General features: G+C 40.7%; 1 protein-coding gene across 3 annotated transcripts; it reads left to right on the top strand.

The window, feature by feature from the left end:
* The first annotated feature begins 1,410 nt into the window (after positions 1–1,410).
* Positions 1,411–27,166, top strand: LOC117048115 (uncharacterized protein DDB_G0271670-like). 3 transcript variants are annotated; one of them, XM_033151537.1, is made up of 26 exons: positions 1,411–1,557; positions 7,571–7,766; positions 8,721–8,857; positions 10,118–10,209; positions 11,086–11,458; positions 13,096–13,128; positions 14,173–14,211; positions 14,908–14,949; positions 15,784–15,831; positions 16,407–16,448; positions 16,851–16,889; positions 17,134–17,157; positions 17,665–17,703; positions 18,881–18,901; positions 20,477–20,512; positions 20,849–20,902; positions 21,212–21,241; positions 21,946–21,981; positions 22,709–22,753; positions 23,333–23,383; positions 23,830–23,877; positions 23,977–24,048; positions 24,644–24,688; positions 25,168–25,209; positions 26,145–26,177; positions 27,018–27,166. In XM_033151537.1, exons 2-26 carry the CDS (start codon positions 7,571–7,573, stop codon positions 27,150–27,152), a joined length of 1,752 nt encoding a protein of 583 aa, XP_033007428.1. In that variant the 5' UTR covers positions 1,411–1,557; the 3' UTR covers positions 27,153–27,166. The 3 variants fall into 3 exon arrangements, with proteins under 3 accessions (XP_033007428.1, XP_033007427.1, XP_033007426.1); XM_033151535.1 differs by having other exon boundaries at positions 1,451–1,557; positions 25,171–25,209; XM_033151536.1 differs by lacking the exon at positions 18,881–18,901 and having other exon boundaries at positions 1,449–1,557.

The following is a 27,166-nucleotide window of genomic DNA, read 5'->3' as shown; positions in this document are numbered from 1 at the left end:
TATGTGTTTAGGGAAGGTGGTGACTGCTCTGGCTAAGAGCTGCTAAAGCAACTTACTAACTGATGTCAGCAACAATTGTCTTCTGTAAGTGCTAAGTAAGTCACCCCTGTTAAAATTATGATGCATCCTTAAAACTCACAGGCACCCATTGAAGAGGAAATACTTATGACTTTATGTGCACCAGATTGCAACAGGTAGAGCTCTTACAACATTTCCTAGAAAAGGCGATCCTGGTACCTTCCTTTCAGGTTTCTTTGTACTTCAAGAAACAAAGCATATCCAATAGAGTTCATTCAGCTAGGAGTCACTCTTCTCCCAACCTGGTGTCTTCCAGATGTTTTGGACTACAACACCCATCTTCCCTGGCTGGGGCTGATGGGAGTTGTATTCCAACAACAACTGAAGGGCATCAGGTTGGGGAAGGCTGCACACGGTCATTTTGGGAGCATGGGAAAGCTTACATTTAAAGGAAAGCGAGAAGTAACATGGTCTCTGCTACATCAAAAGAAACCTGTAGGCTTTGATCCAGAAACACACAAATCCTCAAACGCTACAACTAGGGTTGCTGTTCCAGTTCAAAGCAGGTCAAGAGAAAGGTACCAACCTGCTGTTTTGGGGAACGAAGGACTATAGAGACTAAATCCAGTTCCCAAACAGCTGAATGGCATTGCTGTCAATATTCTCTTACCAGGATTATGTAGGCTGAGCTGCAAAAAAAAACACCGTCCGTCCTCTCCCACAGCCATTCCTGGGTGGGCGCACTGTTTTTAGGAAGCTCACTTCACACATCAAACTCCATTTTGTAGCTACACACCCTAAGGTATTTACCACAAGCTCAAAATAACCATATGCTGCAAAGCTGTTTTGTAACGGTCACATGATTTACACCTGTGCACAACCCCAAAAGTATGAGTGGGTTGTGGATACAAAAAACCCCCAACAACAACACTTGAGTAAAATGCAAGAATGAGGGTCAAACCAGACATTGGAAGAGATGTAGATTAGTTCCTGTGATGTCTCTTCCTTGTAACACCTGACACAAAATGGCACAGATTAGTAGTAAATGTTGTATTTATACATATCCTGCCTTTTTCCCTGTCAGGGACTCAAGGTGGCTTACAGCTAAACTAGAAACAGCTTTAAAGTTGTCAGTTTTGGGGTATAGGTTTGCTCTATTTCCCCACTGTGAGGAGAAAGACTTTGGGAAGTTGAAAACAACATAACAAAGCTGAAGCTTTGATTTGGCAAACTATTACAACTTTAAGCAGCAAATGCAGTTCAAGCAATTTTAAATATCAACCTTGGGAGACCACGGGAGGAAGGAAAGTGTCAGGGAAAGAATGACTACTGCCACAGATGATTTCATTTGCCATGTGGTAATTTCTGAGGTGGAGGCTGAGGTGTCATTAATGGGCTGTTCTCCATCCTCTGCCTTGTGACAGGTTGAGCCACCCAGTTCTTCCCTGCTATTTGTTACATTGCTCTCAGAGTCCTACACTACAAGGTTGCAGGACAGAGGCAGATGTACCAAGGCTGACCAGAAACAGGATTATTAAGGTAGGTTGCTGGAATTCTAAACAGTTTCCCCTTGTACCATTAATTTTTATAGACAATGAATTGTACTTAATGGAATGTCTTGACTGAAATGTTTTAAACAGGAAAATAAAGCCAGGCTTTGATATTGAACCCTGATAGGTGGGCCCAAACTGGCTTGTTTGGGTTGTATTTTATTCAGAAAGTAAAGCTTGGCAGGGAAAAATGACAGAACTGAGTGCATGTTTAAGGTATTTTTGTTACTATTAACTGAAGGGTTGAACCAAGATGTTGAGGATCAAATGCACTTACCTATGAACTTGGTAGCTGAGAAAAGTTAATGCAGATAATGTAGGCTTATGGTGTATATAGTCCTATGAAGTCAAGCCAAGTTGAATGTGAAGATTTATGGGCAATTGGGCATACATTCTGTTAACAGCAAGAGAAAGAATATGGAAACACCTTAATGCCTCCACTTCCTACATAAAATTCAATGGCCTTAAGCAGGAATTACCTCCATGTAGCTGAAGAATGCAGGCAATTACCTTTCTTCAATGAAATTGCTCTTTATTTTCACTCTGAATTGCACAAGTTCTCGGTTGGTAAATATACACATTTCTTTCTCAATCCGAATTTGCATCTGGGTTTCCTTGCACAACATTGCTAGCCTAGTCCAACCAGCTGAAAAAAGAGTGGGTTGTTGCTGTGACCGAGAAACAGGCCCACAGACCTGTTGGGGTGCATTCATTGTGGGCCCCTCCTGCTAATCTTCATGCATCTGGAAGAAAGTGGGATAGTCCAAAGTATATGTTTCATATTGGCCTTGGAAACGCCTGTTGAGAGTTCTACCGAGGCAATTCAGGCCAGAAGACATGTGAGATCCCCTGCAAGATGAAGGATCCTACCAAACACCAAAGAGAGATGTGCAAGTTTGTCAATCATTTGAGCCCAAAGCAAGGGTTGAAGGGAACTGCTGCCCAAAACACAACCTCTGAGTTCACTGCTCCCTGTCCCACAGGAGAAGGACTGTGAATAAGACAGGTAGATGTTTAGAGTGATTCTGCAATGGTTAGTCTATACACTGGGTCTCTCTTCCTGGCTGCCAAGGACTCCCTTGACCCCACTTCCTCCAAAGAACTATTACACTAGCTACACTGAATACTCATGCCTATAGTTCACTGAAGCTATTTCCTCATGGGGAGGGTCTAAGCAGTAAGTCATGGAGTGTGAGATCAACCCAAGCTCTATCTCTGCACTAGCCTTGGTGTTGTTGGGTGGATACGCATTCCCTCTCCTCTGGAGACCTTGGGAGCATAGCAACGGTAGTGGGATTGTTGTCAGAGATCAAGATCTCCTACCTGAGTGATAGTCTTCTACACCCTAGGGAAAAGGCAGCCTTGATTTCTGACAGGGTCATTGGAGTTGGACTCCACACTGTGATAGAGAATAACTTCTCCTCAATCTGCAATATAACTGGCCCTATGTCATAAGTCCCAGTGCCTTTCCAGCATTGGCTGGCTTGCGTCAAAGTCAGCAGAAGGTGTCATGATAAGCAATACTTCCCACCCCTTCTTCTGGACTTCCACCTTTGCATGTGCTGATAGGCTGAGATGGCAGGAATCGGAGCCAGATATCTGGCCTATACAGTGGTACCTCGGTTCTTGAACGTACGTAATCCATCCTGGAAGACTGTTCGAGTTTGGAAACGTTCGGAAATCAAGGTGCAAAGGGCTGTCTGCAAATTCAATTGAGAAAATTGAAAAACATGCAGTGGAAACTGTTCAACTTCTGAGGCATGTTTGAAAACGGACGATTTACTTCCGGGTTTTCGGCGTTCAGGTTCCGAAACGTTCGTCAACAGAGACGTTTGAGAACCGAGGTACCACTGTACATGAGATGTAAGAATGAGTTTTCACTGCTTGGGGTCCATTTCGTGTATGTGTTCAATATATTTTGCATTTGTTGAATCTTGAATGCAAGGATTCTGGGGAAATGGAACACCTCCTGCTGTTGTGCGAGTGTGGTGGTGTAAGTGTGGTGGTGCGAGTGTGATTCAAGCTGCCCATTGGAGAGCTGGAAAGACCATAGTTGAGTAGCTGAACACACTGGTGGTACCCAGCTAACTTGTTACATCAGCTCAGGGAATTCTGCTTGTGCAACAGGATGTCATTCATTCCTCTCTTTCCCTGCACACACCCCTAAATCAGTTCTGAAAGTTCCCTCAGCCCTCTACAGCAGATATTGAGACAATGTGGAGCATGCGCAGGGAGAGAGCAGCGCAAGTTCCTTGTGGTGATAGCACATTAGTTGGATGCCATCCATGCTCTCCATACAGAAGGTTCCAAGTTCAATTCCTGACATCTTCAGTTTAAAAAAGGAATGTTGGAGGGTATAACAGAGTGTTTTGTAAGGCTTCACCATTTTTGCCCAGCTTAATCCCTGCTTCCAAGCAGCCACTTAACTTACCGGTACATATATCTCAGCCAGTCTGCTCCTGGCCAGAAATGAAAGATCAAGAGGACTTTCCCCAGAGTCTGTCATTTATTTGGTGACAAGCCAGAGCACGTAAACCTATTGAGTATCTTAAGCATCATTCCTGTTTACCAGTTTTTCCAGACCAGCTAATTTGAATGCAATGGAGTCAGAGTATCGATGGGTGCACACAGACTAATTTGAGCAGCAAAACGCTTTGGAAGAACGTTCGGGTTCAGGCCGGACCAACAATTTTGTGCCTGGGACTGAACTTAATTGAAACTGGTTCTGCTAGTTCGCTGCCGAAGCTGGCAGTGAACAGCACAGATTGGATTGGTCACTGTGTCGTTACAAAATGCCTCCCCCTGTCCATTCGCCAGAGCAACATTTGCAATAATAAAAAGGAGTTGCTGGGCACTTAAAATAATACTAGTAAGTTAATGGATGAATGTTTGTCTAGCTGAATAAATGTACATAAACAAAATGCCCATCTGAAACATGAGGAGAGCCTCAAGTGTGAGGACTGAATCAGCCATGCAACTACACGCACACACACAGTGTGTGTGTGTGTGTGTGTGTGTGTGTGTGTGTGTGTGTGTGTTGTGTGACAATTAGTGTGGGGAGACAGACTCGCTACCTAAGAGAAACAGAAGCACTAACTCCTGTTTCTAAAGTGCATTTGGGTGCACTATAATTAGAACAGAATCAAGTATATCAGCTTTATGAGTCAGATGAAAATGGTTTCAAAAGAGCTCTAACTCAGGGTTTAAACTGGGAATACTGATTACTTACTCACTATATTGCCATGACAGCTCATAGGGGTTGGAATTTCAGGTGTTAGTACAACTCTTTTACCTAGGAAGTCAGGTGACTCGTGGATATCCAATCAACTTCCTCCTGCCTTCTCTTATATGACATCTGAGAATTCCTGAGCAATTTTTGATACACTTTTAGGAAACACAACACATGGCCCTCCTTTGCAGCAAGAATGAAACTAAATATTTATTCTTATTTAGAATTTTCATTTATGAGAAACATTTCAAACAGAATCATCTTTACATATCATATTTTGACTTCCCTCTCCCTCTTTCTGTGGTTCCTTATATTTACTCTATTTTCCTACATATCTCATTTTAAATCTATTTTATATTTTATTTCCATCCATTTCTCTCTTTAAAAAAAATACTGCATGTTTTTACATTAATCCTGCTAACGTCTTAATTTGTTTACGATGAGTTTGAAAATATTCAATAAATTATTTCCATTCTCCCTTAAATACTTTGTTATCTTGATTTCTTATTCTTCCAGAAAGTTTGGCCATTTCTGCATATTCCGTTAGTTTCTGTAGCTATTCTTCTTTCGAGAGGACATCTTCCTCTTTCCATCTTTGGGCAAATACCATTCTTGCAGCAATGATTGCATACATAGATAAAATTTCATAGTGCTTAGGTAACTCCAATCCCGTAATTCCTAAAAGAAAAGCTTCTGTGGTGTTTTTATTTTATTTTATTTTTTACAAAAGCTATTTTAAACCTCTTTTTCAATTCATTATGTATCATTTCCCAGTAAGCTTGTATCTTCCTGAAGGTCCACTAGATATGGAAAAAGGTACCCTTATTCTCGATTTTAATTTGTACGTTTTAGCTAATCTACTAGGTGTTAGATGCCACCTATATAACAATTTCATTTTTCTTAAACCATAACAAGCTGTAAACTAAATAAACCCAGCCAACAATATCCGACTGAAGATGAAAATGTGAATGAACAGTTTGCTACCTAAGTAGCTAAATGAAGAACAGACACAAGCATGTTTCATTCCACCAGCTACATCCACAACCTACATTGAAAGAGCATTGCTCTCCTCCCACCAAAGGATCCTGGGAAATCATGGGTGTAGCCAAGGGTGAGGGCAAGGAGGGGCAGCTGCTCCCCAATCAATAAAAATACATAGTAAATTGAGGTTCTGCCCCCCTAACAAAAGGCCTGCCCCCTAACAAAAAGCCTTGCTACACCCATGTGCAAAATGTTAAGAATGCTGGGAATTGTAGTGCTCTGAGGGGTAAACCACACTTCCCATGGTTCTTTGGGGGAAGCAATGTGCTTTAAATTCCTGGTGGGGTTGTGACTTTCCATCATTCTTTCTACTGCTTTCCCCTACCCTCTTTGGTTGGGTCCCGTTCCAAAGTTTGCTTTCCAGAACTATTTCCTCAACTGTTTCCTTAAGGCATTAGAGGGTTAATTCCCAAGAGGGTTTCTTCCCACCTGCTTCCTTTCAGCACAGCATCCCATAATTTGGTAATTACAGACAGGAGTGCCCTTCAGCAATTCAACCTAGCAGTCTAAAGTTTCTTTCGGATTGCCTCATAGATTTTGCCAGCTAACATGACTGTCTCAAGCAGCTGTTTATTTAAAGAAAAGAGTTTCAAAGATTATGTCTGCATATTGCTTACAGACACTAGGTTAATTCCCTAATATTTCAAAGATTCCCCACCTCTCTGTTTTAAGGGAGCACCTGTGGCACCATTATTTTGTGCCAACTACAAGATATAATGCCCTCTGGCATTTAAACCAGAACTATAAACCGGCTTTGTGGTTATAGGTTGCCTTAATAAACTATTGTGTTGATTAGTTCTGTCAGGCAGGCAAGTTCAGAAAAAAGTCAACTGTTTCTTAATTCATTGAATATGGGCGGGGAGGGGGAGATTAGCAACATGGGATTAAATAATAACAATGCATAACTTTAACAATATAGGCTATACTATTATTGCTGAAACTTAACCAAGATTGATAGAGTTGAACTTTTGCACACAGTAAAGTGTTGTTACTAATGAAGTATTAGCAGGGGCGTAGCAAGGCGGTCCACCCCATGTTCCATAATGGAGGGGGTGACAAATTATCAAGGAACAATTACTGCCCTACTAGGGCGGTTCATAAAAAACTTTTTTTATTATTAAAAAAAATGCCTGTTCCAAAGATCTTATCTTGCTATACTAGGGATTATATAGTTATATATGAAATTTCATGCATATCGGTTAATATCTTGACCCTCCTCCACCAAAATAGCTGTTTACTTGGCTGTTTTCCTATGTCTTGAAGGCTGAAATTTCAGTTCAGAGAACACTTACTGTTCCCAACCCTAACCCTGTGGAAAGCCATCTAATTAGACTTTAATTTGATTTTGAGATGTTTTTAGGAGGTAATTTAATTATTGTTTGATTTTATACCAATGTTATGTATCTGATGTTAGCCACCCTGAGCCCGACTTCGGCCGGGGAGGGTGGGATATAAATAAAAGTTGTAAAACAGAAATACTATTGAGCTTTTCCACATACTAAATACACAAGCAAGGTTCAGTTTGAATAGGTACGGTTTGCTTATCAAAAGTGCTACGTACATAATAAAATTACTTTTACTAATATAATCATGATTAAGCAAATAACTGAATATAACTAAGTTGCATACTCTTATTACCATTAACATTTAACTGAATTAAATGTTCTTTGTACATTGGTGTCTACCATGGTTCCTCCACCTTCTTATAAATACCTTTATTCTCTTACTTCAGATGGAGAAATATTCTTCCTTCGTGGTCATTTTTTGTGCTGTCTTCCTGCCCAAGGCCCTTGGATTTCCATATAAAGATGTTTCAATAGATTGTTTCTCCATGTTACCGAATTGTGGAGGAGGACCACAGACATCTACCCCACCTTATGTCGTCTCTGTATCATTTGATAGATATGATCCAGGAAATGAAATACAAGGTGTGTTACATAACCTGCTAATGTTATGAATCAGAGATATTTAATGAGTAGGAATGGGGGAGAAATGTGATTCAGTTCATTTTTAAAAAGCAGAACTACCAGATTTGTACTTCCAGAACTGCTTTTTCATGTATATGTGATTTTATATTAGTTTACCTTGCCTTGAGCTTTTAAATTTTGTAATTGGCGGTTTTTATTATTATTATTATACTGGTCATTGACCATAATAAAATGACTTGACTTGCACTTCCAGAACAATGCAAGAGCCAAAACACAGCCTTTCATCAAAATTCACAATTCTCCAAATTTTCTAGTTAAGTAATTGCAGCTTTCTGGTTAAGTAATGTGTCGAAAAATCATGTATTAGAGCATATATTAGTGAAAATGCACTATATTAGACAAAAATGTACTGGATCTGGGAATTCCTTAAAGAGGAAGGTGCTACAGCTAGATCATTGTACCGTTTTGTTCTTTGAATTTAGGTTATGTAGCAAAATATATTTCAGGATTCTGTGGTGGAGTCTAGTTGTTTGAATGCTGTAATTCCACAGTGCAGAAAAAACACAGAAGGAGTTACTGAGCAGAGAATTTGAGCTTCTTCCTGGGTTATTTAAACTCAAATTCAACCTTGAAATGGAAATGGAAATAAATGTTGATGCATGTGGTTCATGAGAGGGGTGTTTCTTTGATGTAATGAACTCACAGAAGACACACTGGAGATGAGAACATATCTGATTCTTGAAGCTATTCAGAGGCAATTGCTATTCACTGCCATGGATGTAAATTATCCTGGCTTTCTAAATGCTGCAATCACTTAGCCAGTAAAGTTTCTGACTGAGACGAAACCTGCTCTGCAAAAATGAATGACCCAAGTGATCAAAGGGGAAATTTCTGGTGCATAGTTTAGCTCTGTTAAAAGTCATTATATTAAATTTATCTGTTGGTTTCCCCCAGTGACTCTAGAAGGAACGTCGCCAGCTGGATTCACAGCATTTATGGTACAGGCTCGGGAAATTGATGGCAATGTTCCCGTTGGTATGTTTCGCATCAGGGATCCAAATACGCAAGGCTACCCATGTGCCAACATGACGGTATGTGTTCATTTACCACGAGAAGTTGCTTTCTTGATGGTGTCAGAGTGGTATTCATTAGCCTCATAACAGAATGTATAATTGCTCTGTTTCTTCCTTTTCTTTAAAAATACAGAAGATATACCGTATTTTTCCATGTATTGGGCGAGGTTTTTTGACTCAAAAATCATGTCAAAAAACTGGGGTCATCCAATACACGGATAGTGGCATGGGGAGGGGGGGGGAGAAGCTGGGCGCTGCCAGCCACCCGGTTGGCAAGAGAGTGGCTTCCCCCGATTCTGCAGCAAGCAGGGAGCGATCTGGGGCGTGTTTCCTACCCACAGCTGACTGGGGGAACAGGCTGAACAACTTTGGGCCATCTCCCCTTATTCTCTTAAAATTGAGTCCCCTAAAATAGGGGGGTCTTATACATGGGGGGGTCCTATAGATGGAAAAATACGGTATCTGTCTTCCTCCTTTTTCATAACCAAACTATTTGTGATAGGCAAGGCACTTTTCCGCCGGGGCATCTGCCAAGAGGCATCTGCCAAGGACACAAGTGTTTATAGAGCTGGGATAAATTTGCTTCTCAAAATTTTCCTATGTGGAATTTAATGGCAAATATTCTTGAAAACTGAATATCCAGTACATATTTGATATTTAATAGTGGCATTGTGCATACGTTGATTTTGATGGTATCCGGTAGCTGAAATGCGATAGCAGTCAATGTTTGCTGGCGCCTGACATTTAGTGGTCAGTACCTGGTGCTGTCCTACAGGTGGCTTGCAATTAGGGAACATTCTGGAAACACCTTCTTAAGTAAATAAAAACTCACAGCCAAAATTTTATGAAACTTTGAGTTAATATCTATTATTATTACTAGAAGCCAAATTGCAAAGTATGAAAATCAATTTCATGTTTTCAGATTTAAATGCTGCCGAAAGGTCTTTCAACTGTAAGAGTAGCCTAGGCTGTAATCCTGTACCAGTGCTTTCCTGGGAGTAAGCCCCACTGAACTTAATGGGACCTACTTTTGAATAGACATGGATAGGATTGCACTTTTAGAACATAATTTTACACACATCGGCTCAGAAATAAGTCCTGTTGAGTTCAGTGGGGTTACTCCCAATCTTGGGTAAATAGCTGTAGGATTGCAGCCTTAATTAGTGATCTCGTTTCAACTGTAGCATGAGGAACAATTTGCCTCAAATATTGTTTTTGAGCTGTTTTTCTTTTTTACTTGTGTGTCTGGATTCTGTTTCATTTGCCTTCTCCTTTCAGAATTCAGCAGTGAGTCACACGAATCCCAGCATAAAACGCAAAGTCACAACTACCTGGGTTGCTCCTCAGGGTACGAATAAGATTCGCCTTATGTAAGTTGTGGGTTTCTTGCTATGTAATATTTATTGAGGAACTTTAGTTATTCTTTAAAAAAGGAACAAAATATATCAAGGTTACATGTATGGCCATATATTTGGAAATCACAAATGTTTATGCGGACAGGTGCACTACCTTCTTGGTAGTGGCACCCTCCCTGTGGAACACCTTCCCTTTAGATGTCAAGGAGATAACTTTTAGAAGACATCTGAAGGCAGCCCTGCATCATGAAGTTTTTAATGCTTGATGATGATGATGATGATGATAACAATCAATTTATTATTTATACCCCGCCCATCTGGCTGGGTTTCCCCAGCCACTCTGGGCGGCTCCCAACAAAATCTTTAAAATAGAATCAAACATTAAAAACTTCCCTAAACAGGTCTGCCTTCAGATCTCTTCTAAAAGTCAGTTGTTTATTTCCTTGACATCTGATGAGAGGGCGTTCCACAGGGAGGGCGACACTAAGAAGGCCCTCTCCCTGGTTCCCTGTAACCTCACATCTCACTGTGAGGGAACCGCCAGAAGGCCCTCGGTGCTGGACCTCAGTGTAATACATAGATAGATAGATAATACTTTATTCGGCTATAAGCCCACAAGGAAAAACAAATCAATAAATAAAAACAGCATTTTACATTCTAAAATCAGTGTAATACATAGTGATGTATTACATTGTTTTTATATATGCTGTAACCCGTCCAGAGTAGCTGGGGAAATAGATAATTCTGGACTGAAAAGTATAATGCAATTTCCCCTGAGAGAAAATCTTATGTATAATATATATGATGTTATATATCTCGTTAGAGAAAAGCCTCCACACTAGAAATACTGTAGTGATGATTTATTGGTGTGTGTGTTTTTTCCCCTCTCAGGGCTACTTTTCTTCAAGATTATGATACCTATTGGGTTGGCGTTCATAGTAAAACTCTCTCACCCAGATTTTCAGAAGTGGCTAGTATTTCCAAACCCACCAATGATTCCAAACCCATCAATGCTTCCAAACCCATCAGTGATCCCAAACCCATCAATGTTTCAATGGCAGCCAATAGCTCAGACCTAGCCAGTGATAATGTGGCATCAGTGGTTCCTGATATTGCCGATGATTCTGAGGAGTACCATGACGATTTTGATTTCAACGCCCTCCTTGGTGACACTGAGGCAGTTTATGACAATGAGATACCTGTTGATTCTGAGGAGACGCCGGACTCCAGAACAGAAAATGCCACAGAAAGGAGCAGGAGGAAGGTATTTGTGAAATACTTATTACAAACCAAAGGAGGGGCGTAATTCGACTGAACAGAACAAGTGCATGTTTTTCCAAACACTCGATCATGAATGTTGTGAATATGGCCCACCATTATGTTCCTTTAGCAACATGGTTGTATCTTCTGCATGGGTGCTTCTTGCCACATCACTCCAGTAACTTAAGAAATGGAGGAGACCCTGTAGAAGGGACTCATTTATTCTGAAGCAGATGCCAGTATGTTAGAATTTCTGCTGAGGCTGCAAACACTGGAACAGGCAGTAACAAAAGTCAAATTCTATTGTTTTTTTTAGCACATATTTTATTGGAACAGTATAAGATATGGCTACATTCTAGGAACTGGTAACATTATTTATAGAATCTTAAGAACCTTTATTCCAAGTGATTTCAAGCATCCAGTTTGCCCCTGCTCTCAAGTGGTGGGTATCATATATAACATGGAGCAGAGATGCGGGGGGTGGGGAACAAAAGTAATTCAGTTCACATTTAAATGTAAGCCTACAAAAGTTGCACTTGCCAAACCAATATTCAAACTAAAACACAGTACTCTTCTAAAGTTCTCATTTCTCTGATGCAGTCCTCCAACTGAAGAATGCAAGCAGAAATTTGTACATAATTGAAAAGTGCACACGAGAATGTTTATCAGTTGAAATCATGTTCAAAAAAAATGGGGGGGCAGGAATTGCTTGCAAAAATCAATACTGTATATGTTAGGAGAAAAACACAGGAAAATGCAAACAAATGTGCACGCAAGCTTTTTTCCCCTTGATTGCAAATGCATGTGGAAGACTTAAGACTGAGAAAAAATGATAACGGAAAAATGACGGATTTGTGCGTCCGCACAACCGAGGTGCCATGATAAACAGTACCCCAATGAATGAGTGTATGTGTGCGTGTGTGTGTGTGTATGTGCTGATTCTAATGAAAACCAAAGTAATATGGTTCTGGAAGGCACCCATTGCATTGTGAATACTGTAATCTACTCCCAGTTTTGCATATGAGCGAAGTCAGCACTCCATGAGATATTGGTGCGTTTCACTAGGTGGATTTATGAGTGGTATAAAAAACACCTCGGATAAATAAATAAATAAGTAAAGGAACATATCACAGGAATGCTATCTTCACTGGCATCCCTGTGGTGATGGTATTCCTACTCCAGTAGCTGGCAAAATAAAAAATTAAAAAAATTCATACCAAATTTCATACACGAAAATTTCATACACGAAAGCTCATACCAAGAACAAACTTAGTTGGTCTCTAAGGTGCTACTGGAAGAAATTTTTTTATTTTTTATTTTGTTTTGACTATGGCAGACCAACACGGCTACCTACCTGTAACAGTAGCTGCCAGTTAGCTAGTGGTTGCAGTACTAGTTTGTTTCCCATTGGTGGGCGATTGTCTGGGTTGGCAAGCGGCTGGTGATGCATGAAGAATCGTCAATTGATGCTACAGATTTCAAATGCTGCTAAAATGAAGGGCTAATAACAGTAATCATGGTGAAATTGCTGTAAGCTGATCCGCCCTTACAGAACCACCAGGTTCTTCACAGCTTTCCAACATATTATTAGGTACAGTCCGTACTATACAAAGCGCTAACACTTTTCTGTTTTCTTTTCAGTCCGTTGTGACTGTGAATGTAAACTGTGGCGAGGTAAGAACCCTGTTTTTAAAAGAATCCTCAGCGTTTCCCTCACTTACTGGCGAGATCTTTTTAATTGTGTGCTTATATATTTACTAACTGTAAGCTCACCCATAATATAAAGTTCTCTGGGTGGTTTACCCTAAATAAGTATAAACACAATGGGAATACAAGGTAAAATAAGATCTTACCATTTAATGAAAAGCAACAAGAAAACAAAACTCTCCACAACCCCAAAGTTGAAGCACAGATTTAAAAACGGAGAGAACCAGCTACGTAAGTTATTTAAAACATTTGGATAAACAGAAAGGGCTAAAAAGGGTTGCACAAGGCGAAACTTTCTGGGAAGACTGTTCCATAACTGGGGTAGACCCATCAGGTGTGCAGCAGCACAACCGGACACCTTCATCTGCCCCATCTGCAACAAAACATGTCTCTCCCACATTGGTCTCTACAGCCACACCAGGAGCTGCAACCACCCAACAGCTTGACCTCACCCCCAAAGGCAAACTCCTTCATCCTCCTTTGTCTTCTGAGACAGACGGATGCCAACCAGTACCATTTCATAAAACAAAACGGCATGCACCTGCGTTGTACTCCTGAAATGTTTAGAATGGCCCACGATGCTTGAGCTAATCGATTCTTTTCTTTACCTGGTGTGATCAAGTCCAACCAATTATACTGGGAAAGAGAAGTATTTGTACTTGGCAAAAGGCTATAATGCATTTTGACTGGTTAAGTAAAATGAGTGGGTTGAGAACACTGCTTCATTGCACTGCCATCGCTATAGTATAAGGAAGGCACAGAGTCCCTTTTAATGTTACCCCTGGGCCGGCCCTACCATTAGGCAAAATGAGGCAACTGCCTCAGGCAACAGATACTTAAGTGGGAAGTAGCACTCCCCTAGACTAGCCTGCTGGAGGCTACAAGGAGAGAAGTGGGGTGTTTCATTCCGTAAACAAGAGTCTGCTGCATAACTGGAAGAGCAGCATTGTATATAACCCAAAGTTATTTAAAAAAACAAAACAAAACTTGAACAATCTTATTTTTTCTCAGGCTGGAGCAGTACAGTCAAGCAGTGGTGGTTGTGTCAAGGTAAGCATTATTTCCTTAAATGTCCTTATTCCCCTACAAGACATGACAATTATATACACATTTGTCTTAAATTTTTAAGGAATCCTTCTGCACATAAACACTGCAGGTTCAGACAGGCTTTTTATTGGGGTAAGTTTGAAGTGTCAGGCTCATTCTTCTGCATAAAATTATCCAGTCCTGTTAGTGTGTCTTCTGTCTGCACTCCTGGTGTATCTGCATCAGTACAACTGGACGCTTTCATCTGCCCTAGATGCAATGAAACATGTCTCTCCCGTATTGTTCTCTACAGCTGTAACCCTCCAACAGTTTGACTTTACCCCCAAAGGCACACTCCTCCATTTTCTCCCATTTTCTCTCTTCCTGTTTTGACCCAAATAACAGAGAGAGGAATTTCCACTTCTTTCATTTTTTGTTCTTAGTGCCTGCTCAAACAGATCACTTGCCAAAGATTCCACAAAGACTTTTAAACTCTTCTCCCATGTCTTAAAAATTAAACCAACCTGTGCTGCATTCGAGCACAGTCAAAGGGTCCACTGAAATGAATTTCAGAGCAGCTCTGTTTATAATGAAATAATTCTTTTTCCTTTCTTGATCTTTAAATATCAAAGTTTTGGGTTGCATTTATTCCCTCATCATAATTTTAAATTCCCTCAATTATTCCCTCGTCATAATCTTAAATTCCTGATTCATTTTCAGAGTACACAAGGATCATCGCAGAACAGTGGCAGCCAAGCCAAGGTAATTGATGTTTTTTACCTTGCCGTTAATTTTCTGTTTCTTCTCAGGACTTGCTTAGAGCCAAACTACATGTTACACCTCACTACAAACTACACAGTAGCCACAAGTAATATTAGTCCCACCACAGCTGTTCCAATCCTTGGGAGGGGACAATTTCACAGAAGAGAAGTGCTGTGTTACTTCTCCTAACATCCTTGGTGCTGCTCATGCATGGAGGTTTTTTGCACAATCCACATGAAATAAATTCTCATCAAAATGCCTTCCCATAGTATTTCCCCACTTAAACCAGATTTGCTGTTTCTGCAGGGAACCTGATAAGTTAAAATAAAAAGTAGAGTGGAAACAGCAAATCAAAATTAAATGCTGGGGGGCGGGGCGGGGAATTGTGGAATTGCACTTTGATGAGGTCAGTGCCATGTGGACACTGGGAGAAACTTGCCTGCATGAGCAACAGTAAGTCCACAAAAAGTGCAGCTGTTGGGAGCTTCCACATAGCAGTTAAGCCAGTGAATGCTTCGAAGTTTTGTATACAGTCCTACCTCGTGTTGCGTTCGCTGCAGATTGCAAATGGCACGGGTTATGAACGCGGCAAACCCGGAAGTGAGGTACCACTTTAGCTAATGGGGCCTCCTGCTGCCGCCATGCTGCCGCCACGCAGTTTTTGTTCCCACCCTGAGGTAAAGTTCTCAACTTGAGGTAACTTTTCCAGATTAGCGGAGTTTGTAACCTGAGGCGTTTGTAACTGGAAGTACCACTGTACTGTGCAGCAGGCTGCAGTGCCCCCCACCCCCAATCCCAGGCTCAGAAATGACTGGCATCATTTTTTCTTTCCAGGTCATAGTGGTCAAAGAAGGAAGCAGCAGTGGAAGCGGCTGTGGTGGGGCAAGTATACACTCTGTCCTCTTGATTCTAGAACTTTGTCCCAGTGTAAATGCTGCATAACACAAGTTGTACTCGAGGATGCGATGAACTGTGTTACTGCAAAATAAGAGATTATCCCATTCTATAGCTGCCCCTCTCCAGTGCTGGATTTACGTATAAGATAAACAAGCTATAGCTTAGGGCCCCACTCTCTTGGGGGCCCCCAAAAAAATTAAAGGGAAAAACCTGGATGTACATTTCCAAAATATAAGATAAAAAACAAATAAAATAAAATCTACATACAGCAGTAGTGTTTTGTATTGTGTATGGACCTATTAGTTCCATAAATTACCATATAGCATACATTCAACAAAAAAAACAGCAACAATTTGTTGTTGACAAAGGACAACTGGACATATAAAGGGCCCCATTACCTTCAGTAGCTTAGGGCCTCATCAAACCTAAATCCATCCCTGCCCCTCTCTGTGTGATTTGATCTATCCAAGTTGATTTACCCACCTGAATGATATAGTCACAATTGTACCATATCCATGTGCACTGAAAAATTACACAACTGTCTTTTCTTTTGCTCACAGGGAGGAACTGCAAGCGTGTACAACAAATTTGGCTGCAGAGATGTAAGTACTGCTATGCCTCTTTCTTTGTGTTTTATTCCTGTTTCCTGCTCAGCAATACAGGGGAAGCTACCATTGGTAGCATATTGGTCAATTTCACTCAATATTGTGTATACACCAAGGGTAGGCTCCCCCGTTTAGCTGAAATGCCGCTTGAAGAGGTTCTCATTTCTTACCAGTCCAACAGGGTGGTCTGCTATCCAGAATTCCTAGGATTTATACTGAATTTTAGCCTTGCTTCTACATTTTCTTGAACTCTAAAGGCTGCCCTAATAAATTTAGCTCCTGGACCAGGCTTCCTCCGCTAAGCATCCAGTTGCAGAGCTAATCATTTTCTTTCCCAAAGTATGCCTCTGGTTAAATCATACAATTCAGGAAATTAAGGGAGTTTTGGTTTGTTTACAGAATGCAGCTGCTTCCGGCAGTCAGTCTTCATATGGCCAGGTAAGAACGCTTTCCACATTATTATTTATTTTACAATAAATAAATAAATAAACTTTCTCCGGAGTTTAACAACTCAATTTATGTCTTCAAAAGGTAGGTTGTACCAGGATGTGTGTTGAGTTGCAATCTTGACACGGAGGAGCAAACCATGCTCAAGATCTAGGTGCAAAAACTGCTTTGTTGATGAGTTGATGCATGGTATTTCAAGGGATTTTAACTAACATTTATATTCTATATCTTACAGTCGGTTTCCACCAGCAAAGTAAAGGTATGTAGGTGTTCCCCCCCCTTTCCTTTCCAATACATTTTTAAAGGCTGGAAAACGTTGATTGATCCTTGCTTCAGCAAGCCAAAGTTTTATGGGTGTTCTGCTGTGAGGAAACCTGTTATAGTAGACTTTTCTTTAAGAGATTGTGTGTTCAGCCCCTATGGTGTGTCCATCCCTTTTAGCCTCTTGAAATCTACAAAACGACCTCTTGGTGCTCTTAACATTGGTAACAGCAAAGTGCTGTCATTACCCAAAAAATACCTTCTTTTGGGGAAAATGCCAGATCTTCTTGCAAGAAAATTAAAACTGGGAAATAGGAGGGGAGATTATTTCCTGAACTTCCTAGCTGTATGCCATTAGTATTTAGAATGTGAATCTGCAGTGCTGCATCTCCTCTCTTTCTGAGTAGTTTGAACACCTTTTTTTGTTTCTTTGTTCAAAAAGCAGGGTAAACCACCAACACTTACCAGTAATTAAAATATACACTACTTCTTTTCTCATTAACAGGTTGTGACCTACCCAGAGAGCAAACCTTTCCCACCTGAGGTAAACGCTGTTCTATGCTGCATTTGTTTATTTTTTGTTTGTTTGATTTAAATTGCACTGTTTAATGTAATTAAAATCTCTAAGCAGGTTACAAAAAAATTGCAAATAATGCTCAGTTAAGGTAACCTTTAAAAAACTGGATTAAAAACAATCTCAAAACAGAAATGTGTATCGCAAATCAAACAGAAATGTGTATTGCAAATCAAACAGCCCTGACCAAGTAGAAGTTAGGGTCCATCGAGCTAATGATGGGGACACCTGGGGCTCTCCAGATGTTAAAGGACTACAACTCCCAGCATCCCTGACCATTAGTCATATTAGCTCATGGTAGTTTGAGGCTCGTGACACCTGGTCGTCTACACTTGGTTCCCCTTCTCTAGTTTATACTCAGCTGTGCTGAGCAAAACGGGTGTGTGAGGAAAGAGAGCCAAACACTTTCCCCACCTGCTATTTGACTCTCCTGATTCACTCCTACCCTGAATGTTTTTCTCCAAGCTAGCTTACTTATGGTATCAGATCTACGGATGAATGAATCTGTCCATTTCCATTTCTCTCAGTTTCTCATATTTCAATTCAGTTCTTTGCATTTCCACACCAGTTGGTAATTTTTCAAATAAAGAAATCCCCATCAAAATTGATCAGGATTTTCATGTGAATTATTAAAAACAAACACTTTTTTTTGCATGCAGATTCCCCTAATACACACATTTTTTAAGCTGTTTTCCCTAATACAATGCATTTTGTAGGCTACTTTCACAGCCATTTTTATGTACTCTTCTGCCCTAATATTTGCATTGTTGTACACATTGCAAAATTCAGAGACTTGCACATTTCAAAGGACAGCTATGTCTCAGTTTGCATATTGGTTCCAGAAGTACAAATTAGGTACTCCTTCAATAAAATTAAAACTATATCTAATTTCTCTCCCATTCCTACTTAAAACTGAAGGGGGAAAAACATCTTAAGGACAGATAGTAGGGACATTGGTCACAGGCAGCAGGAGGGTTAAGTGCTTGGGATCAAGCTGTTTCTATAGAGTTGGCACAATAAAAGGAACCTATATTGAGGTTGCATGTTATGCTTTCGTTTAATTTTTCATCCTTGATCTTTTCTGTAAGGAACCCTTTTGCAAGTGAATAACACCATTGCGTCTCTTTGTTTTTCCATTTCCTAATAGCGTGATTCTACTTATCCATCGGTAAGCAAAACATCTCCTTTGAATAGGCATTTGTATGAGAGCAAATCTTATGCTGCCTACCTCCCAACCCAATCTACCTGCATAACCTGCAGCTTACTTTTCATCAGCTGAGATGAGCTCTATGAGTATCCAGTTTCTCTGGAAAAGTCCCTTACCTCTGTAGTCAGTAATAGTTACTGTGTTGTGAGTGGTTTCTGTGGACAGGAGCTTACAAACCTTTCCAACTTCAAGGAATCATTTCCATCAAGACTTGCCTCCTGAGGGACCTCTGCATGAATGCAGAAGTTTTGAGGAAGTGTTTTAGGTTCATGGAGTTCCTGCAGGTTGCTGGACAAGTCTATGAGGCACCACCATTGCTCTGAATGAGCTGTAAGTGCCGTCTGGAACACACCCAACACACCCTTGTGGCTGTGGTGCAAAATAGTGTCAGGGAATCGGCTTCCTTCCACCGTGGCAGTAGATAAGCAGAACAGAAGAAAAGGAGTCTTCTTACCAGTTAGAAACTTTAATAATCACAGCGAGAGAACAAAGAACATATCTCCTAGAAATGGTGGTGCTTATAATTAAGGATCCCCCCCTTCCGTCCTTATTCATTTACATCACTGCTATGTCTTGTAATCTGAGCTTGTACTTTCTGTGCTTTCTGTTCTGCCACTTTCTGAGCTCTTCTCAACCTTGGGCTGAGAGGAGGAATGCTTTCCAGAGACTGTGAATCTGTTAACCCTCTCTCATCCAGTGTTTCTTCTCCTAGCTGTTCCCCATCCAGTATTTCCCAGCTTCTGCCTTCTGAACTAGGCCCCTCTGCTAACCACTGTTCCAAATCTATAATGTTCTCCTGCTCCTGGGAAGATTCAGGTTCCAGAGCAGGGGGAGGGGGAGGCTTTGGATCATAGAACTGTAGAACTTTAGAGTTGGAAGGGACCTCAAGGGTCATGTAGTATGACCCCCTGCAAGGCAGGAATCTTTTGCCCAACGTGGGGCTTGAACCTACAATCATGCCAAAGTTCCCAGTTTCACTCACAAACAACTCCAGCTAGGGCTGGAGACCCTGGAAAGCTGCTGCCAGTCCAGGCCAGATGGACCAATGGATTAGCTCAGTATAAGGCAGCTTCCTATGCTCTGCCTCTGATCACATGCCCAGAAGTTTGTTTTTAATAGCAGAACGATACTCATGATCCTGTCACAGAAAAATCCAGCTCCTGGTTTCTCTCTCTCTCTCTCTCTCTCTCTCTCTCTCTCTCTCTCTCTTTTTCTCTCTCTCTTCCTCTCCACCAAGCTTTCTGCCACCCTTCATATTGGCAGCCTAATGAAGAAGAATAAAAAGTATTTTTATGATTACTTTTTAAAAACAATCGGGAGTGGGGATCCTTGCCGATCCACTGCAAGGAACTTGGAGCTCTCTAAGCAGATTCTCATCTAGCTTCCTTCTCTAAGGCTCTCTGGAACACAGTTTAAAAACCACGGCTATAGATGACCCGGAGTAGACAAGGGTTCAGATTACTTGCTCATATGGTTTACTGCCTTTCCCACTAGCTGCATCATAGCCAAATTAAATGGTTCTCGGTTTTCTTTCAGAAAATTGCTAACGCTGGTGGAATAATCTATTCCCAGGTAAGAAGCCTTTCTTCATCCCATCCCAAAAATGTTGCTGTGTTTGTGTTATCGGCAACACTGTTTTATGAAATGTACATTTCTCCTTTCGATCTTAACAACTCCTTTCTGTGATGATGGGCAAACAGTTTTGTTTTTTGTTTTGGTGAAACAACTGCAAAACTCTTTTACAGGGTAATTCTACAGCGCCACAGCCGCTGCATGATTTAAGTTTTCATGTTTGACTGTAATTTGGATGATTTTACTACTTGGAAATCACTCTGTGTATCATTTTAATTTTTTTAAAGCAACAACCCCTTTCTAACTCGTCCCACTTTCACCATTCTTTCTCTACAGGGTTCCAGACCTCAAGGTGGTTCATCGGAAACTGTTCGTATTACCGTACAGGAGGTAACTATTGCTCAGTGACAAAGCAAATTTGGCATGGGGGAAATGAAGTTTCCCAGTTATGGGCGTTGTAGTAAGGCCAGTCCTTGTTTTAAACTTATTTCTGTTTTACTTCTGTGTCTTAGAACAGAAGCTTCACCAAAATGCAGTGGGGGTGGCTGGGTTGAAAAGGGGTGCCGCAGTTCTTGGCTACATCTACTAGCCAATGTGTTGAAGAGGAGAAATAGGAATTTAGTATAAATGTGAAGTATGCTACATTGAAACAGGCACATAAGCAGCCAGGTCCCTGATTTGTTGATTTTGTTTTCACAGGGTGGGAAAGGTAGTCCGGCTTGTGATAAGGTGAGTAATTCGTCTCCACCAAAACTCGTTTATATTTATATTTTATTATAATATTACTATTCCCCCATGTGGTGTGTTTATGCAATGGCCTGGGAATTAAAAAAAAAAAAAACCTGATAAAAGAAGAAGAAGAAGAAGAAGAGTTTGGATTTGATATCCCGCTTTTCACTACCCGAAGGAGTCTCAAAGCGGCTAACATTCTCCTTTCCCTTCCTCCCCCACAACAAACACTCTGTGAGGTGAGTGGGGCTGAGAGACTTCAGAGAAGTGTGACTAGCCCAAGACTGTCATCCAAAGAAGCTCAGTTGTGGTATGTCCAGAACAGGCAAAAGGAAATGTTACTACATAGAGCACATAGTCAAACTATGGAATTTGCCACAGATGGTGCGATGGTTACCAAAATGGGGTTTAATGGTGGGAAATGGAGGGAAAGGTTATTACTGGCTACTAGTCATGATGGCAATATATGTACCAACCCCTATCCTCCTCTGGGATAATCCACTTGAGGCCATTTTACAGGGAAGGAGGATTGTTCACCAAATTGTGGCAAATTCACTCCCCACATACCACATCCAGAGCCCACAAATTGGAGCTTTCGAATCCGCACAGGATCTAGAAACATTTATTGTTTTGATGTCTTAAAGGTTGTGTTCAGATAACCTGTTTCTCAATGAAGTACCGGTAATTCCTTTACTCTTTCACAGACTTCATCCTCCTATAACATCAAGATTTGTAATCAGGTAAGCACCTCTATTCCACATTACCTTGGATTTGACTGGATGGTGTTCATAGTTTTAAATACATTAATAAATATTGTATCCTTGTTTTGCCTCCCCCCCCCATTTCTTAAATAAACTCTGAAGTACAGATGGAAAGAGCTTTCAATTTTGATCCTCTTATTTGCTCATTTTCCCCACCTTAAGTTTAGTTCTCCACATTTCTGCAGCAAATTGCAATTTATCTTTTTTTAAATTCCTCTTGAAAATTCATCAGAATTTTAGAGCCAATTTCTCCTCAGAAACACATTTTCATATGCACTTTTGACTAATGTACATGTTTTAACAAATACATTTTCCCCAATACATTTTTATATATTATATATTTTGTAAAATATTTTCATATTTATGCATTTTTGTAAACACTGTTGGGTTAGAGAACTGCATTTCAAAATTTGGTTAATTGCAGATTTTGAAACACAGCTGTGTTTTGGTTCTCCTACTGTTAAGGAAAACGTGAATTTGATAAAATTGCCTTTAAATGCGAACTTTTTTGAATTTCTCTCCGATCCCTACTCTAAAGTAAATGTTTCCATTTTGGATTGCCTTTTTTAAAAATCAAGGACGTTTGTTTTCATTATATAGCAGTAAGGTTTATATAAAATGTTGCTTGCTTTTCCAAAATAAAATTCTAACTGCCAAAAAGTTTGGTCAAGAAAAGCATGTTGATGTCTGTTTTTATTTGTAACAGAACCAGCTTTCAAACTCACAGAGTACCAGCTCCTTTGGCACACAGGTATATAGATATACACATTCACTGTACTATATAAAATGTTGGCTACTTTCCTGATAATGCTGTTCTTAGATTGGTTGGCAATAGTATGGCTGATAGGGACAAGCAAGCAGAAGGCGGCTAATGCCCCAGAATGAATTGGGTCTTCCCTTCTATGGCAGGTGTCAACAGTGGTTCTTTGTATACCCAATAATAAAGTCCTTCCACAGTGCAATTCTGTAGAGCAGAGTCCCATTTAATTTGATGGGATTAACTCTCAGGTAAGGCTCCAATCCCAAACCCGCTTTCCAGGGAGCAAGCCTCATCAAATTCAGAGGCGTTTACTTCTGAGTAGGCATGGTTAGGACTCCAGTGGAAGTCTAGACAATCCTTAATTGACATTGATCTCAGTTGTATCTGGGTGGCTTCTGGAATTTCCTGTTGCTGTTTGTTCTTGTTGGAGAGACACTAAGATCTTAGCTTCCTGGCTGGTATGTCCTCTAAGACATGATAGAGCTGTGTGACCTGAACTGGAATAATAATTTTGTGTGTGATTTTTATAGGAAAGCAGCTAAAATAACCCTCATCATTCTTTCTCTGCAGGGTTCGAAACCTCAGGGTGGCTCATCAGAAACTGTCCGTGTTACCATCCAGGTAACTATTAGGGTTATGCAAAGAAAATACACACACACAACCCTTGGCACTGGCTTTGTTGACCTGGGTAGTGTTAGCTTGGTGGCATGTACTGAAATTGTACTTCCTCATGGATCCTTGGTGGAGGGTTGCCTTACCTTGTTTTCTGAACCTTGGTTGACTGGTCCACCGCCTATAAGGAGGAAAATAAATGCTTCAGTTTTAATTAGACTTGCATGAACCTTTTAAACTGAGTACTGTAGCTCCTTCTGAAGATATCAATGCTGTCAGATTTCAGACACATAGGGACAGGGTTTTTGTGTTTGCTAGGTACCTCTTTAAAGCAAGGATCTTTCAGCCTGAGGGCTGGATTTTAATGTAGCCCAACCTTCTGAGGGCCACATTCGAAGGGAAGGCAAAAAGATTGACTAACAATAGCGTGGTTGATGTCTTGTTTTTCTTCACAGGAGGGTCGGCCTTCAGGATCACAGGGTGGTAGCTCTGTTAGCATACAGGTATATGCATATATATTATATACTTTATAGCAAATGTTGACTTTCTCTCAAAAATATTAGCTCACAGCAGCAAGGTTGATGTCTTGTTTCTCTTCACAGGGGGGACAGCCTTCAGGATCACAGGGCAGTCAGGCTTCAGGATCACAGGGCGGTAGCTCTGCTAGCATACAGGTACATACAAACACATATATACTTCATATCAAATGTGAAGGGCAGATGGGGATCATCAACCTGGGAAGGTAGGCCATCTGGGAGAAGGAAGACTCTGATCCTAAACCTCTGCTGCCTTGTGGGATATCTTTGGGAGAAGAAAAAGCTAAAGAGAAAATCCCTCACTAATCTGGACTGGAGTCCCTCAGATGGTTGGATGACCTTGTAGGCCTCCTTCTTGAGAAGAAGTAGAGGTGGTGGTTCCTTGGTAGACAGAAGAGTCTATTGGGGAGGGGGCAGAGGACACAAGCTGTACAACAGCAGCAATGATATCGGAAGGAAGGAAAAGTTAACAGCATGGAGATACCCTATGTCTCCTGAAATTTATGGGGAAAGTGTCTTCCAAGGAACCACTACCTACATCCCATCCTGGGCCCCTGGTAAATTTTTCTCCCTGGACATCAGAATGGTGGTGGCTGTACAATTAGGGCAGGTAACCTGCCCGATGTAAGCTGCTTTGCCAACCCTGACTCTGTAGGAATTGGGCAAAGAAATTGGCCTGTGCTCGCCCTCCTGCACAAGATCCTTAATGGTCATTGCCTGCTTTTATTCACAGGGCCAGTCTTCAGGTTCACAGGGCAGCAGCTACTCTGGCAAACAGGTATATATGCATGTGAAATCATGGAAATCATAGCATTGTACAGTTGGAAGGAACCTTGAGAATTATCTAGTCCAACTCCCTGCAGTGCAGGAATTCGCAGCTGTCCCACACGGGGATCGAACTTTGCAATCTTGGTATTATTGGCACCACACTCTAACCAACTGAGCTATCCAGGTTGTGTAGTGGTTTAAAGAGTTTTGGACTCAGAGCTGTGAAATCTGATTAAAAACCTTGCTTAGCCCAAGATGCTGGCTGGGTGACTCCGGGCCAGTCGCTTTATCTCACACCTAACATGTGATTATGTAGTTTATTGTTTTGAAGTGATTTTTTTTAATAAAAAAAATTCTGGGAAAGAGTGTTAAAACAATTATAGACCACAAGAAAACAACAGCAATCAAAACACAAATGGAGGGAATGTGTGAAAAAATATATTACTTTGAAGGCGATAGTATATATTTTTATTTCTTTGTTTTTTAAAGCAGGGTGGATCTTATTCAACCGGTGGCAGTCCCTGTGGCAAGGTATATTCTTTTATTTGACAATATTTTGGAAGCTGACTCAGTATCGGTTGTCTTACAATAGAACAATTTGTTGAGAAGGAGATGATGTGAGCAAAACATTAAAGTATACAATAGGGAAGCTTTGCAATTCCTTGTTACTTCTGATAGCAAACAGTACTAGAATTGGTAACATACAAATATTTGCATACAGCAGATCTTTAGATGTGAATTTTTCTTGGACCAATGCTGGGGTAGAATTGCTTTTCCATGGAAGGAAGTGCTATTATCTTAACCTTTATCCTTCAGCAATAACTGGCATGGCAGCATCCCCTTTGAGGCTTTGTCTACATGTCACCCATATGAGAATGAGTGCAATTCTTGCCATGTATTTCATATACAGTGGTACCTCGGTTTTCGGACGTAATCCGGAGGACCGTTCAAGTTCTGAAAAATTCGAAAACCGAGGTGCAAAGGGTGGCCTGCAAATTTAATAGAGAAAATTGAAAAAAAACAAAACTCAGTGGAAGCCATTCGACTTCTGAGGCGCATTCGAAAACGGAAGCATTTACTTCCGGGTTTTCCTCATTTGAAAACGAAAACATTAGACTTCTCAGATGTTCAAAAACCGAGGTACCACTGTATATTGAATGTATCACTGAAATACTTTCTCTCTCTGCTTTCTAAGTCAAGGGGGAAAGGGTGGGTGCTTGTGTTTTTCCATGGATGTGTGTGTGTGTGTGTGTGTGTGTGAGAGAGAGAGAGAGAGAGAGAGAGAGAGAGAGAGAGAGAAAGGGCACTCTAGCCACGTGTCTGCATACATAGTGGTGCTGGTTTTAAGTACAGATGTGCTCAGATCCATAATCCAGGACTTTAAGGAACTAAAAAGAATGATAAATGCTTTTTTTTAAAAAAATGAAAACCTAGCAATAACAAGAACAAACATTCATTTTAAACAGGGGGTTACATATGACAGCAATCCCTGCAACCAGGTAAGATTTCCATGCTATTTACGTAAAAGACATATGTCAATAGAACATCTAGTTTGGGGGTCTAACTAAATGCGAATATAATGAATAAAAGCTCCTGAAGATGACCTTGTTCTAGTGCATTCATGATGTTTTGTGCATCTGATGGTATCAGGTTAGCTTTAAATGATTCTGCTTTGAATACTGTTCGTGCCTGCCAATGTTTTGGGGCAGACATGCTGTTTTGTTTCCAATTGGTGCATGTCCTGCTGAAATCCTACAACTTTTCATGGTATAAATGTTCTGGGTTCCCTCTTTCCCCACTGTTCTTGCCATGCTGTTGCACAATAGTGACCCTCTAGACCAGTGTTTTTCAACCTTTTTTGGGCAAAGGCACACTTGTTTCATGAAAAAAATCACGAGGCACACCACCATTAGAAAATGTTAAAAAATTTAACTCTGTGCCTATATTGACTATATATAAAGTAATTTTCCCACGGCATGCCAGGCAACATCTCACGGCACACTAGTGTGCCGCGGAACAGTGGTTGAAAAACACTGCTCTAGACAGCAATAAACATTGGGGATGCAAATTGAAGGCTGCTCAGATGATCGGAATCTAAGAAGAGAAGAAGCCCAAAAACATTTTGGTGTGGCAAATTCCCCAGAGTTTTGGGGAAAGGCCACGAAATAGAATGTGCAGAAATAGTGCAGTGCATTATTTAGAATTCCAAACAAGCAATCTCTTGAGCAGCCAACAGCATTTGCAACTCTACCTCCATCATAGAAATTATCATGCATTTTCCACTCAAATAAGAGAAGATGGTAGCATTTGTGTGAGATTGATTTTGTGCTGCTTTACAGGGCCAAGCATCGTCATCATCGTCATCATCATCATCTTATTCATCGTCTTCTTCTTCACAAAGCACCTATGGCCAAGTAGGGGTTGTTTCCTTTAGCTGTTTCTTCCCCGTGTATGATGAGTGGATGATGCACTGATTTTCAGGCACTTT

The sequence above is a fragment of the Lacerta agilis genome, chromosome 6 (assembly GCF_009819535.1).
Source record: "Lacerta agilis isolate rLacAgi1 chromosome 6, rLacAgi1.pri, whole genome shotgun sequence".
In the NCBI taxonomy this organism is placed as follows: Eukaryota; Metazoa; Chordata; class Lepidosauria; order Squamata; family Lacertidae; genus Lacerta; species Lacerta agilis.
The sequence above is the reverse complement of the archived record's forward strand: the minus strand, read 5'-3'. Positions and strand labels throughout refer to the sequence as shown.